At 40.3% G+C, this 15,339-nt stretch overlaps 1 protein-coding gene across 7 annotated transcripts in view; it reads right to left on the bottom strand.

Moving 5' to 3' along the window:
- The window catches only part of PTBP2 (polypyrimidine tract binding protein 2), a 101,283-nt gene that overhangs the window by 68,459 nt on the left and 17,485 nt on the right, over positions 1-15,339 (bottom strand). For 6 of the 7 annotated variants that reach the window (XM_054979962.1, XM_054979966.1, XM_054979964.1 and 3 more), the window contains exon 3: positions 9,967-10,042. In XM_054979962.1, the coding sequence (XP_054835937.1) occupies positions 9,967-10,042 (76 nt within the window). Of the gene's footprint in view, positions 1-9,966; positions 10,043-15,339 lie in introns of those variants that run through there. The other variant, XM_054979968.1, reaches the window with a different exon arrangement.

Raw genomic sequence — 15,339 nt, 5'->3', positions numbered from 1 at the left:
TGTTGGCTTAGGAAGACATTACACACATGAACACAATTTTAAGGGGGCACAACCAAAGTGTCTAAATGGTGACAGTCTATAAGAGAAAGAATATGGAGTTCCCTGACTCCAACCTGGAGAGGGGTAATGAATTGATCAAACTGGCTGCCCTGTCAAGTGAAGTTCCGGATAGGGGTGTGCACTGGGGAAATATTCAGTTTTCCTGCTTCAGGTTTACCTGAAGCGGAAAACGATTCGGAAAAACGCAAAACCTGAAGCAGGGTTATCAGAAATCACTTCGGTATGCTTTGAAATGATTCAGCGCATACTGAAGTGAGACCCCCACCTCCGCCCTGAGCCCCCCTTTCCCCAACCCCAACCCCACTTACCTTTCCCGAAGGCCGCAGCCAGTGCCTCCGCCACTACCGCTTCAGTCGTGGCAGAGGCCAGCAGGGCGGCGGGGAAGGCCGCAGCCGGCACCTTTGCTGCCCGCGCTGCTGCTTCGGCTGCCGTAGCGGCCAGCAGGGCGGTGGGGAAGGCTGCCGCCAGCACTCCTGCTTCCACCAGCGCCAGGATGTCACAAGTAAGTGGGGTGGTGGTGGGAGGCAGCCCTTTAAAAAGGCCCCAAAGCTTCCTGAAGCGATCTGAATCGCTTTGGGAAGCTTTGATTCATTATTTCCGAATCGGGGACATTATACTGGTCCTGATTCAGAAATACCAAATGTTTATGAATCGGGCCCAGTTCAGGGTTCTTTTCCGAACCAGGAACCCGAAGCGCACACCTTAGTTCCGGAGGAGGAAGGGGACACTGTGTGGATTTGGGTCAGGGCTCTCTGCCTGATAATAAGAGACTTGACAGGTGGTGTATCGTGACTCTGTAAACTTGGCACATCACTCAGGATTTGACGGAGGTAATAGTCAGGGACTTCCTTGGCTCAGAAGCACTTCTCATATCCTCCAACAAACGTGGTGAGCACGTCTTTTCCCATGTGGACAACATTGTCAGCTCAGATCTCATTCACCTGTTCCCCTGGAGAGTTGAGGAGCTAGTCTTGCTGAAGGTCAATATGCCACTCTTTGATTTCTGAACTTTGGAATTCCAGAGTGAATGAGGTGAGTCTACCTTTTGGCCTGCATACTCTGGGAGTTTGTGAGGTGGACAAAAACACCATCTGACATGCTTGTGGACCATTTTGACCCAGTTAAAATGATGAATATTGACAAGATCCTGGTTTCTGAGAAGGCGTTTGATTCTGCATTGGATCTTTGTCCATCTTGGCTTCTATAATCATGTAAAGACCACATAAAAGAGTCCTTGCTATCTATCATAAATCAGTCACTAACTCAAGGCACCTTCCCTCAGCCACATAAAGTGGTGATTATCTACTCACTAGTTTAAAAACATCAGTAGGCACAAATGATGTGGTCAGTTATTGTCCAGTTTCTAATCTGCCCTTTCTAGGCAAAATGATTGGGAGTAGCAAATAAAGTCCAGGCCTTCTTAGATAATATGTGTACTTTAGAGTCTTTTCACTCTGGTTCCAGGCAGGGCTTTGGGATGGAAACAACTCTGGTGGCTTTAGCTGATGACCTCCATCTGAATGTAGACAAAGGTGATGCTTTTTCATTGCTCCTGGGTCTATCTGCAGACTCTGACACAGTAGATCATGCCTTCCCATTAAGGCAACTGAAGATAGAAGTAGCTGTGAAGGGATGTGCCTTAGACTGCTTTAAATCATTCCTCATGGAACAAGCTCAAAGTGTTGCCATTGGGGACCATCTATCTTTACTGTGGGAATTTTTCTGCGGGGTTCCACATGGTGCAATCTTATCTCACGTGCTCTTCAACCTCCATGTAAAGGCTTTAGGAGAAATCATTTGTAGCTAAGGAACTGGATGTTATCAATATGCGGGGATGACATCCAGCTCTCTCTCTCTATCCAAATCTTCCACTGATGCAGTAGAGGTCCTAAGTCGCTGCCTGACAGCTTTGGTTCAATGGCTGAAAACAAACTTAAACTGAACCTAGACAGTGATGCTGGCTGAGAAGGTGGAGATCTTGAAGGACACCGCACTCTCCACTTTCAATGGGGTTTAACTGATCCTTGCTGACTCCATTAAGAGTCTAGGAGTCAAGGCTTTTTTTCTAGGAAAAGAGGTGGTGGAACTTTCAAGCAGCAAGCCAATTCAGATTCGGTTATTTAAACACTTCGATATGTTCCTTAGTGATTCGGGAATCTTTACGGAGCACAACAAAGTGCAAAGCAGCACTTTTCTTGCCATTTGCAAATGGCAACAAAAGTGTTGCTTTCAAAAGCCAGCCGCTTTTCAGTCAATGGGAGGGGAATCTCCCTCCTGTCAGGTGAAAATATCTGCAGGCTTTGAAACAGCAAGTTTCCTTGCATGGCAAGAAAAGTATTGTTGCTTTCAAATGCCTGCTGCCTTTTTCAGCTGAGGGGAGGGACCCTCCCCCCTCAGCTGAAAAAGCCACTGGCATTTTAAAACAGTTTTCAGCTGATGGGAGCGGAATCCCCCTCCTGTCAGTGGAAAAAACTTGCCAGCTTTGAAAGCAGCAACACTTGGGCTGATCAGGGAGGAAAGGGGTGGGGTCACTGGGCATGTGATTAGTTTTCAAGGTGTTCAGGCTGAAAAAAAGCCCTGCTAGGGGTTATACTGGATCCATCACTACTGCTAAACTGGCAAATATATGCAGTTGCAAAAAAATCCCTTCTTCCAGTCCAGCCTAGCTTGATGCTCCCCTATCCAACATGGCTGATTTGACTACCTGGATCCATGCCATGGTAACATAGGGTGTTGATATAGATCTCCCCTCAGTGTCAACTCCGATACTCCACTTGGTGCAGAACGCCACAGCTCAACCATTATCAAGAGTCAGGCAGAGCATGTATATTACTCCCATTCTGCAGCCACTCCACCTATCAGTTACCAGGCTCAATTTGAAGTTGTGATTATCACACATAAAGCCCTTCATAATTTTGGTCCCTCATATCTATGGGACTGCCTCTCTTCCTATGCTCTGCCATGGCAACTTTGCTCATCTAAACAGGGCCTTCTGCAAGTACCACCCTGTAAATGGGCAAAATCAACAACTAGCCATACACACATGAGTTCTTTATGGTAGCCCCCACATTATGGAATGACCTGCCTGACGAGGCCAGGAGGTCTCATTTTCCCAGCTTTCTTCAAACTATGCAGAACTGAATTATTCAGGTGGGATTTTTTTTTTTACAAAGGTGTGCTGTGCTGTAAAGAAATCATCCAGAGAGAAGCTTTGGTAAAGGTATAAGGACTGTAAACTATACTACTATGTATTGTCTGTTGCTGCAAGTATGTTCCTGCTAGATAATTTCTGTGTCATTTAATATGTCATGTTAAATCGCTTATGTTTTGTTTCAGCTCTCTATCAGATTTTTGTAGTCCATATCCTATAGTTCCGTTTATTGAATGTCCAAGTCACTGATTATATTGATCTACATTGTGTAACTCACCTTGAATCTTAGTGAGAAACGTGGACTATAAATAATGAAATAAGCAAAATAATTTAAAGCTTCATAACCATAGTATTAAAAAAACCATATTTTAAAGCATGGGTGTGTACATTATAAAATACAGGCCTACTAATTAAGCCAAAATCAGTCACTGTGACTGTCACCTACTAGTGTAATACATTTTTACAATCAACTGAAAGAAACTACAGACCTTCAATCCATAAATTATATATTAACAGAATGCTAGACCAATTATGCTCATCTATAAGTTCACTTTAAATTCTTATGCAAGAATTTTAGAACTGAAAACATTTTTCCTTCCCTGCTCTACAAGATTCACAACTTCCAAATTGTTAATAGAATAATACAAGCTGTGCCACCTATATTACTGATACATAAATGTGAGATATTTTCCAATTTCTAGTTTCAAATATTATATTTTATGTTGCAATTGTATCTACAAGTCCCTTGAAATAATCAAGGTTGTAACCTAAAATTGGAATTCTCTCTTGTTTTTTAACCACACGCTTGCTAGAATCATACCAGAAAATATAAGGAATGGTAACTTAATATATATAACCAAAACATGAACTCTTAAATATCGGGCTAAACAGCTCACATGGGATCCAGAACAGCCTCCCAAAACTCTACCTTCATGCCTTCTGTGAATATTGTTTTCTTCTTGTTTCCAGACCTGATATCCTGCTGCTTGCGAAATATTTTAAAGGCTATTGTTTATTTTGTTAGAAAATGTATATGCCCTCTCCAGAGATTGCCATAGTTCTCTTTTTTTTCATTATGTGATCCCAGGTGAAAAAGGAATCATAAAGGTGATCTTGGTGCCACGAGTTTAGATTTGGCTATATAAAAATGTCACTTATACTTATCTTACTATATAATTGAGTAAGCGTGCTTCAGACAACTCACTTTATACCTTGGTGCACCACCAGAGGGCACTGCCATGGAGGGAAGCTTAGGTAAGGCACCATGTCCCTCCAGAAAATGTGCCATGGCGGGAAGCCCAGACTCGGAGCAGGATGGGACCAGGTGGCAATGCCCGCCTCCCGCTTTCACCCAGCTGGTATTAGGAGTGAGGCACAAAGTGGAAAACCACCCGGATATTCACAAAAATAGTCTCAACATTTATGCAAAGTTATAGCAGTGTTATATACAAATTTGTCCAATGTGCAAACAGTGCAAATATGTTAGCTTGTTACATGCAAAATACATTTATCATTTCCCAATAGTCCAATTGCCGCAGGGAACTGCATGCCCCGTTCTGTTTCTTCTATGAACAAGGCAGGATCTCCATGGGTGAAGAAGAATGGTAACTATGAGTCAAAACAAAATCCATCCGCTTTTGTCTTTTTATCCTTGCAGGTGCCTCACACGATGTTCATAAAGATGTTGTACAAGGAGTCCAACCACATGCAGCCCTAACTGCAGCCGGCTAAGCGGCAGATTTCGTCAGTACGACTTCCTCAGGGGCTGGTGGATCACTACACAAACACAATGAAGAGCATATACACACTAATTCATGCACTTGCCCATAAAGATTTTAATTCCACAAGCATTTTGTTTTTCATTATTTACTAAATGACCCCACCCTGGGTTGCTTACCCTGAAAGCTGACTCATTCCAGAAAACCCAAAGAGTGACCCAGAATCCCAGGTCCGCGTCTCTCTCCAGGTGTTAATAATCTGTATATATGGGCTTCTGCCACTTAACACTTAAGAAAACCATGTTGATTTAAAGGTGCAGTAACATCAGAAAGGTTTTCTTCTTCTAACCCAGTAAACACTGGAAAGAAATATCACTGTTTAACCCCTGATGTTTTAAGGTGTTTAACATGAAAATCCATTGTTTCACGTCTCAATAACTCTCTGTTGGTACTACGAGAAGGGATTGACTGTGCCACAAATAATACAGCTACCTTAATTTCTGTGGTATGATGTGTCTCTAAAAAATGTTCTGTTAAAGGTGCCTCCAGCACCTTTTTTCTAATCCTGGAAATGTGTTCCAGGACCCTCACCTTTAAAGGTCTGATGGTGTTGCCCATGTAAAGTTTGTTACAGGGGCAGATAAGGAGATATACTACTGCAGGGGTTTGACAGGTGGCAGAGTGTTTAATATGTATCTTCTTATTGGAGGTTGGTATCTCCAGCACATTGCCCTCTAAGATCAATGGGCAAATTGCACAATGACCACATCTATAATTGCCCTTAGGCAGATTGGACTCCACAGCCCTTCTAGTTATATCCGAATGTGACACCATTTCCTTGAGATTTCTGGTGCGTCTATAACTGACACAGGGTGGAATCTCACATCCTTCTATGTCTGATACAAGACTCCAGTGCCTCCGGATTATATTATGCAGAGATTTAGACATAGGTGTAAAATCCAGTGACCAATAAAGCCTGCCCTTCTCTGTCCTCTTTCTCTGCTCAAAAAGACCCTGTCTAGAAGTCTGATCCGCCCTAATCCTGGCCCTATGCACAATTCTTTCAGGATAGCCTCTATTCCTAAAGGCCAACTGCATACTCTCACTGCCACGGTCATAGTCTTCCTGTCATGTAGAATTCCTCTTTAATCTCAAAAACTGTCCGTACGGGATAATTTGTCTGAGATGTATAGGGTGATGAGAGTCATATGACAAATACGTGTTCCTGTCTGTGGGTTTGGTGTAGGGGCGTATCTTCAACCTACTATCCTCCCCCTTGAAAATTGTGATATCCAGGAAATTAATCTCCTGCTCATCACTACACCATGCAAACCGGATGTTCTCATCTTGGCTATTAAGCCACTGACAAAAATCTTCTACCATGTTCTTATCCCGGAACAGAAAAAAGAGATCATCAACGTATCTCCTGAAAATGGGTATGTTATTATAGAACGGGTTGGTCTGATTCATAATGTACCTGGCCTCCCATTGGGCCATAAAGATGTTAGCAATACTTGGGGCTGCAGCACACCCCATTGCGACACCCTTAATCTGAAAGAAGAAGGTATCCATGAACCTGAAATAATTCTTCTCTAATATGAGATCAAGAAGTTGTATCAAAAAGTCGGTGCTAGGTCTGTGATCCTGTCTCTTTTGCAGAGCATCCATCACCACCATCCTGGCCATGTCGTGGGGTATGGAGGTGTATAACGAGTTTACATCCACAGTCAGTAAAACACGACTCTCCTCAATGGGGACATCCTCTACAATCTGAATAAAACTGACAGTGTCTTTAATATATGAGGGGGCACTTGTCACTGCTGTTTGCAGAAATGAGTCTAAATATACTGCAAGCGGCTCCAAGATGGAACCGCAGCCCAAGACAATGGGTCTCCCTGGTGGAGGAAATATCTTTTTATGAATTTTAGGCAGGATGTAAAATACCAGAGTCCGTCCTGCATCTTTATTCAATGCATCATATACCTCCTGATCTATATCCCCTAGGGCTAGGGCTTCATTGAGAACTGTTCTGATCAGTTGCCTAATGTTGACCATCGGGTCATGTGGGATTATTTTATAATTGTTTTCATCATACAATTGCTTTTCTACTTCATGTTTACCATTATTCTTCACCCACAGAGATCTTGCCTTGTTCATAGAAGAAACGGAACGGGGCACGCAATTGGACTATTGGGAAATGATAAATGTATTTTGCATGTAATAAGCTAACATATTTGCAGTTTGCAAATTGGACAAATTTGTATATAACACTGCTATAACTTTGCATAAATGTTGAGACTATTTTTGTGAATATCCGGGTGGTTTTCCACTTTGTGCTTTTCTGGTTTGAACCGGATATTGGCCTTGTTGTTTTGTATGCCTGGTATTAGGAGTGAGGCAGGTGGCAATGCTCTCCATCCAACTTAACCCAGCTAATATTAGGACTGGAGCAGGTGGCAATGCCCACTCCCTGCCTTAACTCAGTTGGTATTAGGAGCAGAGCAGGTCAAAATGACCTCTCCCCACCTTAACCCAGCTGGTATTAGAAGCGGAGCAGGTGGCAAATCCCACTCCCCACCTTAACCCAGCGGACATTAGGAGTGGAGCAAGTGGCAATGCCCTCTCCCCACCTTAACCCAGCTGGTATTAGGAGCGGAGCAGGTGGCAATGCCCACTCCCCGCCTTACCCCAGCTGGTATTAGGAGCGGAGCCAGTGGAATTTCCCCTCCCATCTTAACACAGCTGTTATTAGGAGCAGAGCAGGTGGCAATGCCCACACTCCTTCAGCCAACTGAGATCAGGAGTGGAGCAAGTGACAATGCACCACTGCCTTAACCCAGGTGGCAATGCCCATCTCCCACCTTAACTCAGCTGGTATTAGGAGTGAAGCAGGAGGCAATACCCTCCCCTGCCTTAACCCAGCTGGTATTAGTGGCAGAGTAGGTGGCAATGCCCACCCCCCACCATTAGCCATTTGGGACCAGGAGTGGAGCAGGTGGCAAAGCCCACCTTGTGCCTTCACCTGGCTGGGATCAGACACAGAGCAGGAGGCAATGTCCTTCTTCCCTTCACCAAACTGGGATAAGGAGCAGCGTAGGTGGCAATGCCCACCCTCATCAACTTACCAGAATAATCCACTGAGCAGACAGCTATGCCCACCCTGACTTCCACCTGCAGGAATCAGGAGCAGAGCAGATAGCAATGCCCGCTCCCCTTTCACCCAGCTGGGATCAGGAGCAGAGTAGGTAGTAAAGCCCACCAACCACCTTCACCTATCAGGATCAGGCATGGAGCAGGAAGCAATGACTGTTCTTCCCTTCACCCAGTGGGGAACAGTTGGCAATGTCCACCCGCTTCACCCAGCTGGGGTCAGGCTCAGAGCAGGTGGCAATGCCCGCACCCCCTTCACCCAGCTGGGATCTGGAGCAGAGCAAGTAATAAAGCCCACCTTCACCTGTCAGGATCAGACTTGGAGCAGGAAGCAATGCCTGCACCTGCTTCACCCAGCTGGGATCTGGAGCAGAGCAGGTAATAAAGCCCACCTTCACCTCTCAGGATCAGACATGGAGCAGGAAGCAATGCCTGTTCCTCCCTTCACTCAGCGGGGAGCAGGTGGCAATGCCCACCCGCTTCATCCAGCTGGGGTCAGGCTCAGAGCAGGTGGAAATGCTTGACCCCCTTCACCCAGCCATAGTCAGGTGCAGAAGAAGGCAATACCCCCCCCCCCATTTACCTGGAATGTATCACACATGGAGCAAGCAGCAAAGCCCACCACCCCTTTTCATGGCCAAGATCAGGCAGATCAGGCATGGAGCAGATGACAATGCCCACCCTCCTCCATCACCAGCTGGAATCAGTGATGGAGAAGGAGCGAATGCCTGCTTGCCCGCCCTCCCCTTTCTAGAGCCCGTTGTATTTTTTTCTCACAACGGGCTTAGTCGCTAGTAGCAAATACAGTCCATCCATTCTTTGTCTTCAGTTTCATTTGGTATAGACTGTAGAGGATCATTGTCTGCAGCAAAACTAACCAGTCTGTCTTGACAATATGAACATTTTCTGTCTTGCTGTGCAGTAGAGATGCTTCCTTCCCTGTATTCCTGAGGGGGCTTCCTGACCTCTACATCAATATAAAGGTCTCTGTCACATTTAAACTTTCATAAACCTGCTCCCCATACCCTTTTGATTCAGTAAAAACACTGAAATTAACATACCACTTGTAACGTGCCATCTTGTTGTAAATCCCTGTATGAGGTTTTGTAAACAAGAAAAATGTTTACAGTGCTCCAAAATTAACATGCTCCATAATTAACATGCACATTTCTTAGAAGAATACATCTACACAGCACTATCTAATTTCACCTTCTAACTTAAGAAAGCTACTGGTCTTTGTAAGGTAACAGAACACACACAAAAAATCAGCAACATCACAAAAAAACAGCAACATTGCAATTGATCCCAGCAAGGCCTCCATTTCTTCCCTTCTCTCTGATGCACCTTGGTGGATTGGCTACAGAAAGAAGTAATGTAAATTTCTATTTTAAAAATATCACTGGTTTTAAAAGTCAGCCCAATCACTAGGACACCACTGTATATATTTCTGAAACACCATTCTAACTAGGGGGCAGGGGGCTTCTCAAGTAAAACGCAAAAACTAGTAGAAGAAACTTGAAAGATTGAGGTATGTTTTCCAGGCATTGCTGCAATAACACTTACTTGGCTGAAAAGAGAGAAATATATGGTACTGTTGATAAGAGCGAATATTGACAATTGCTTGGGGAAAGGGGAATGAAGTGAAGCATCTCTTCTTAAGTGTAAACATGAGAATACTAAATTTAAAATCTAACATATTGCTTGAAATTTAAATTTAATTACATATACATATTTGATTAGGCAGCTGGTATGTTTTAAAAAAACCCATAAAGTTCAATATATAGATAAAGTGAAACCACAACACATATGTCTCATGCCTGCTTATTTTATTCAAGATATACTGTTGGTACTAATAGTGACCATCTCCTTTAAATATACATCACTTACCGGTAACTACCAGGCTGCTCATGTTAGAGTTTGGGCTATTGAGTACACTGCCTGAAAGAAGTTCGTCAGATCCTCTCTAAAAAAGAAAGAAAGAATAAACTCTTTGCTGTTTGTCATTTTAAAACACAGATATTAAAAATGACTGATTCTTAAAAATAAAATTCTTGAGTAGAAAATCTATTTAGAGACACAATTATCCTGCCTTCTTTATCAGGTAGCCATTTAATAGAAGTTAAGTTTATTTGTATGCAGTTTTTCATTCAAATCAAGGCAATTTTTCCATGAACCACAGGAACATAAACTGTGAAGACAGCAGGAATTATTCAACAGTTCATAAACATTTTAAGTAAATTAACAGTATCAGCTGCATATCAATGCAGTTAACATTCCTAATTTTGCATAAGTAACAAATTTTCCTATATACAATGATGGCATCTACAACGGAGCATAGCATAACAATGGATATTTTTTCTTGCTGTGAGCTATATTTAGGACTATTTTTTCTTCCTTCTGGTCTCTCTACCTATCAGTTTCAAACGGCACATTTTAGGTATTTTAGAAAGAATGTATGAAAAATTCTGGACTCTCTTTCATGGGAGGGGGGTAGTACTTAAACTATACATTCTTCTGTTAAGAGAGCTGAAAAATAAGTGAATTCCTTGCAAAACATTTGGAAAAATTCACAGATAAAGTAAATTCCTTTTGTTGCTTTACCACAACATGAGCTGATTGGATAAAAATCAGTGTTAATATTTACTTTTTAAGGTAGAGCTTTTTATTTAAATCAGGTTCTTCAAAAAGTAGTGACAATAAAAAAAATACCTAGTTTTAAATGAAATATGAAAAACACCTAACGGTATATATAGCTCTTTCTTTAAAAAAAGTTTTTATTGGATGGGTTAACATATATCACTCATAACATTCAATTAACATCTCCATCCCTTTTCGGTTCCCCTATCCATTCCCCCCCCCCTTTTATAATAGACTTCCAACAGTTTTCCAACCTCCCCTATTTAAATTGCAGTCTATCTGCTATTTCTTCTATTTATATTTAACAATAAAAATCCCTTATCTATCATTATCTATTGTTTAAATATTTCAACTACCAGCAAAGACCAGATTTTCCCCTTCATGTCCCCCTTTCTTTCCATATAGTTTTTAAGCTTCTCCCAGTTCATAATAAATTCTTCTATATCTTGTTCTTTAAGTTTCCTTGTTAATTTGTCCATTTCTGCTATGTTCAATAACTTCTGGATCCAATCTTCCACCAATGGTATCTCTTGTGTCTTCCAAAGTTGTGCATATAAAATCCTAGCTGCTGTCACCATATAAAACACCATTGTTCTGTCCATACTATCAAATTCTTCTAAGTTCATACATAATAGTAACAGTTCTGGGTTTTTAACAACATTTTTCTGCAAAATATCTGACATAACATCCACAATATTCCCCCAAAACTGCTTTGCCTTTTCACACGTCCACCACATATGATAGAAGGAACCTTCATGTTTCTTACATTTCCAACATTTATCTGACATTTGGCTATTACCATTAGCTAGCTTTTCTGGTGTAAGACACCATCTGTAAATCATTTTATAAATATTTTCTTTTATAGTGGTACATGTTGAAATTTTTACTGTATTTTTCCACAATCGTTCCCAAGCTTCCATCATAATATCTTTATTACAATTTATTGCCCATTTAACCATTTGAACTTTAACCACCTCATCTTCTCAACAAAATCTTATATATTTTAGATATCAACTTTTTCCCTTCTTGAAGTAAACACTCCTCTAACTCTGAATTTTTAACCCTAAATCCTACTTTCCTATGATCTGCATCATATAAGTCTTTAATTTGTCTATACTGAAACCAACCATACTGAAATGATAAATCTTCATTAGTTTTCATAATATATGTATTTTGTTCCATTCTTAAAATTTCTTTATACATCATCCACTCCTCTCCACTATGTTCCACATTCGGGGTTTACAACTTCAGCTGGTATAATCCACAATGGAGTCTCTTCCTCGAAATATCTTTTATATTTTTGCCACACTCTAAATAAACTCCATCTCACAAAATGATGCGAAAACATAGCATCCATTTTAATCTTATCATACCACAAATAAGCATGCCATCCAAAAAATTTTTTATATCCTTCCAAAGCCAATAATGTGTGGTTTTTCAATAAAATCCATTCTTTCAGCCAAACTAAGCAAATGGCTTCATGATAAAGTTGTAAATTTGGTAATTGTAATCCACCTCTTTCCTTGGCGTCATATAACACTTTCATTTTCACTCTAGGCTTCTTCCCTGCCCAAACGAAGCTCAAAGTCTTCCTTTGCCATTTATCAAACTGCTTATTATCTTTCACAATTGATACTGTTTGCATCAAAAACATTATCCTTGGAAGTACATTCATCTTAATCGCAGCAATACGACCCAGCCATGATAAATTCAATTTATTCCATTTCAACATATCTTTATCTATCTGCTGCCATAGCTTGTTGTAATTGTTTTTAAATAAATCAATGTTCTTCACAGTTAATTCAATGCCTAGATATTTCGTTTTATGCACCACCTCACAGTTCGTTATCTCCATCAATTCTTGTTGTTTTTGTTTAGTCATATTTTTACATAATAGCTTTGATTTATTCTTATTAATATAAAATCCTGCAAGGTCACCAAATTCTTTTATTTTTCCCATTAATCTTGGCTTATTTTGAATTGGATCTTCAACTATCACCATCACATCATCGGCAAAGGCTCCCACTTTATAGGAATGACCTTTTATTTTCAGTCCTCTTATCATATCATCTTCACATATCCGTCTAAGTAGAATTTCTAACACCATCACAAATAACAGTGGAGAGAGTGGACACCCTTGTCTCGTCCCCTTCCTTATTTCCAGTTTTTCTGTTAAGTCACTATTTACCACAATAGCTGCGCATTGGTCTTTATATATTTCCCTTACTGCTTGGATAAATATCTTACCCATCTGCATCTTTTCCACTGTAGCAAACATAAAGTCCCAATTTAAATTGTCAAAAGCCTTTTCTGCGTCAACAAAAAAAAAAGCCAACCTCCTTCCCTGGATGTTTATCATAATATTCAATGGCATTCAGTACTACTCTTAAATTGTCTTTTATCTGTCTCTCCGGCAAAAAAACAGCCTGTTCTTCTGTAATAAACTCGTCAACCAAGTTTTAAGTCTTTCCGCCAATACTTTAGAAAATATCTTATAGTCATTGTTTGTTAGAGATATCCGTCTATAATTTTTAACATTCGTTAAATCTTGGGTTTCTTTTGGTATCAATGTAATGTTTGCCTCATTCCATGTTTCCGGTACTCCCTCTCCTTCTAATATTGCATTCATTACTCTCTGCAACAATTGTATCAATTCATCAGCCATTACTTTATAAAATTTAGCCGATATTCCATCTGGTCCAGGTGCCTTACCATTTTTGTTGCCTGTGTCGCTTCCATTATTTCTGTTATTTTAATTTTGGCGTTCAATCTATCTTTCAGTTTATCAGGTAACGTTGGTAAGGTTATCTTTCGAAAGTACTCATCAATTAGTCTAATATCAATTGGTTTTTTCTGGTACAATTTCGCATAGTATTTATAGAATGCTCTCCCAATTGCATCTTGATCAAACAACTCCTTGCCGTCTTCCATAATTTTACTTATTAATTTCTTCTCTCTCTCTCTTTTTTCAATTGCCATGCTAAGTATTTCCCAGGTTTGTTGGCTCCTTCAAATGATTTTTGCTTCAATCTTTTCAATTCCCATTCCATTTCTTTATTTTCCATTGCTCTTATCTGCTCCTGTAAAATTCTAATCTCAAGTTGAAGTTTCTTCTTACCCGGTCTTTTCTTTAGTTGTTGCTCTGTTTGCTTTATTTTTTCTTGTATTTCTTTCAATTTCATTTCTTTGCTTTTCTTATCTCTGGCATTTAAATCCATCAAAACTCCTCGAATGACCGCTTTATAGGCATCCCAAACTTTTTGAACTGACAGCCCTTGGTCCACATTATGTTGAATAAAACACTTTGTTTCTTTCCTCAGGACATCCAAATTTACTTGATTGTATAAAAGATCTTCATTTATTCTCCATCTCAGCTTTTTATGTCTCATTCCAAATCTCCAAAAATTAGGATTGTGGTCTGAACTAACTCTTGGCATGATATCAATCTCCTTTGTCCAAACTGCTAGTTCCTTAGATGCCCAAATCATATCTATTCTTGATAATGATTGATGACTAGCTGAGAAATACGTATATTGTCTGATCTTCGAATTATATTTCCTCCAGATATCCTCAAGGCTTTCCTGCTTTTGAAGCTCAAAAAATACCTTTGGCAGTTTCCCTGTTTTATTTTTACTCACACTAGTTTTTTTTGTCCAATTGCAAATCCACCACTCCATTAAAATCTCCTGCCACAATCACTTGATCATATGTAATTTGACCCAGCTGGGCCATAACTTCATTGAAAAATTGTTCTTTTGCTCCATTCGGAGCGTAAATTCCCAAAATTAATGCCTTTTTGGTATTACATTTAAACTCCACAGCCAAATATCTGCCATTACTGTCACTCACAATCATCTTTGGTTGTAGCTCATCTTTTATATAAATTGCAACTCCTCTCTTTTTCTGCTTTGCCGCCGCCACAAATTCTTGTCCCAATTTCTTATTTTTCAAATATTTAATATCTTGATCTTTTATGTGGGTCTCTTGTAGACAAATTATATTGCATTTTTGTTTGGCCAACCAATGAAATAATGCCTTACGCTTTGAAGATGAATTAAATCCATTTACATTCCATGATACTAATTTGTACTCCATATTTAAAGTCTACTTGTGTCAGGTAAGTCTTTCTCATTCTCTAACAAGAAAACCTCCATGTCATGCCTTGATTTAATCACTCTCCTTACTGTTTGAAATTCGAAGCTCAGACCTTCAGGTATCTCCCATCTGTATCTTATATTCAAAGTTTTAAACTTCTGTGTCAAATCTCTGTATTTCTTTCTCTCTTGCAAAATTTTCCTTGGTAACTCTTTCATAATCCTGACCCGCTTCCCTTCAAGTACCAATGGGGTCTCAAAATGCTTTCCAATAATTTATTCTTTCATTCTCTTTGTGGTTAATTGGACAATAATATCTCTTGGTAAGTCTTTTTGTTTTGCATATCTTGAATTAACTCTGTATGCTATATCCAGATTGGCTACCACCTCTTCTTTCTCTATATTTAAAAAATCTGCTATTATTTCAGTAATTTGCTTCAGGGTTGGTTGTGCCATTGTCTCCGGAACGCCTCTAAATCGCAGTTGTTTTCAGTAGCTTTACACTCCATAACAGCCATCCTGTCACTTA

Source organism: Eublepharis macularius, chromosome 5 (genome assembly GCF_028583425.1).
Source record: "Eublepharis macularius isolate TG4126 chromosome 5, MPM_Emac_v1.0, whole genome shotgun sequence".
Lineage (NCBI taxonomy): Eukaryota > Metazoa > Chordata > Lepidosauria > Squamata > Eublepharidae > Eublepharis > Eublepharis macularius.
Note: the sequence above shows the minus strand (reverse complement) of the source record. Positions and strands in the feature narration are given on the sequence as shown.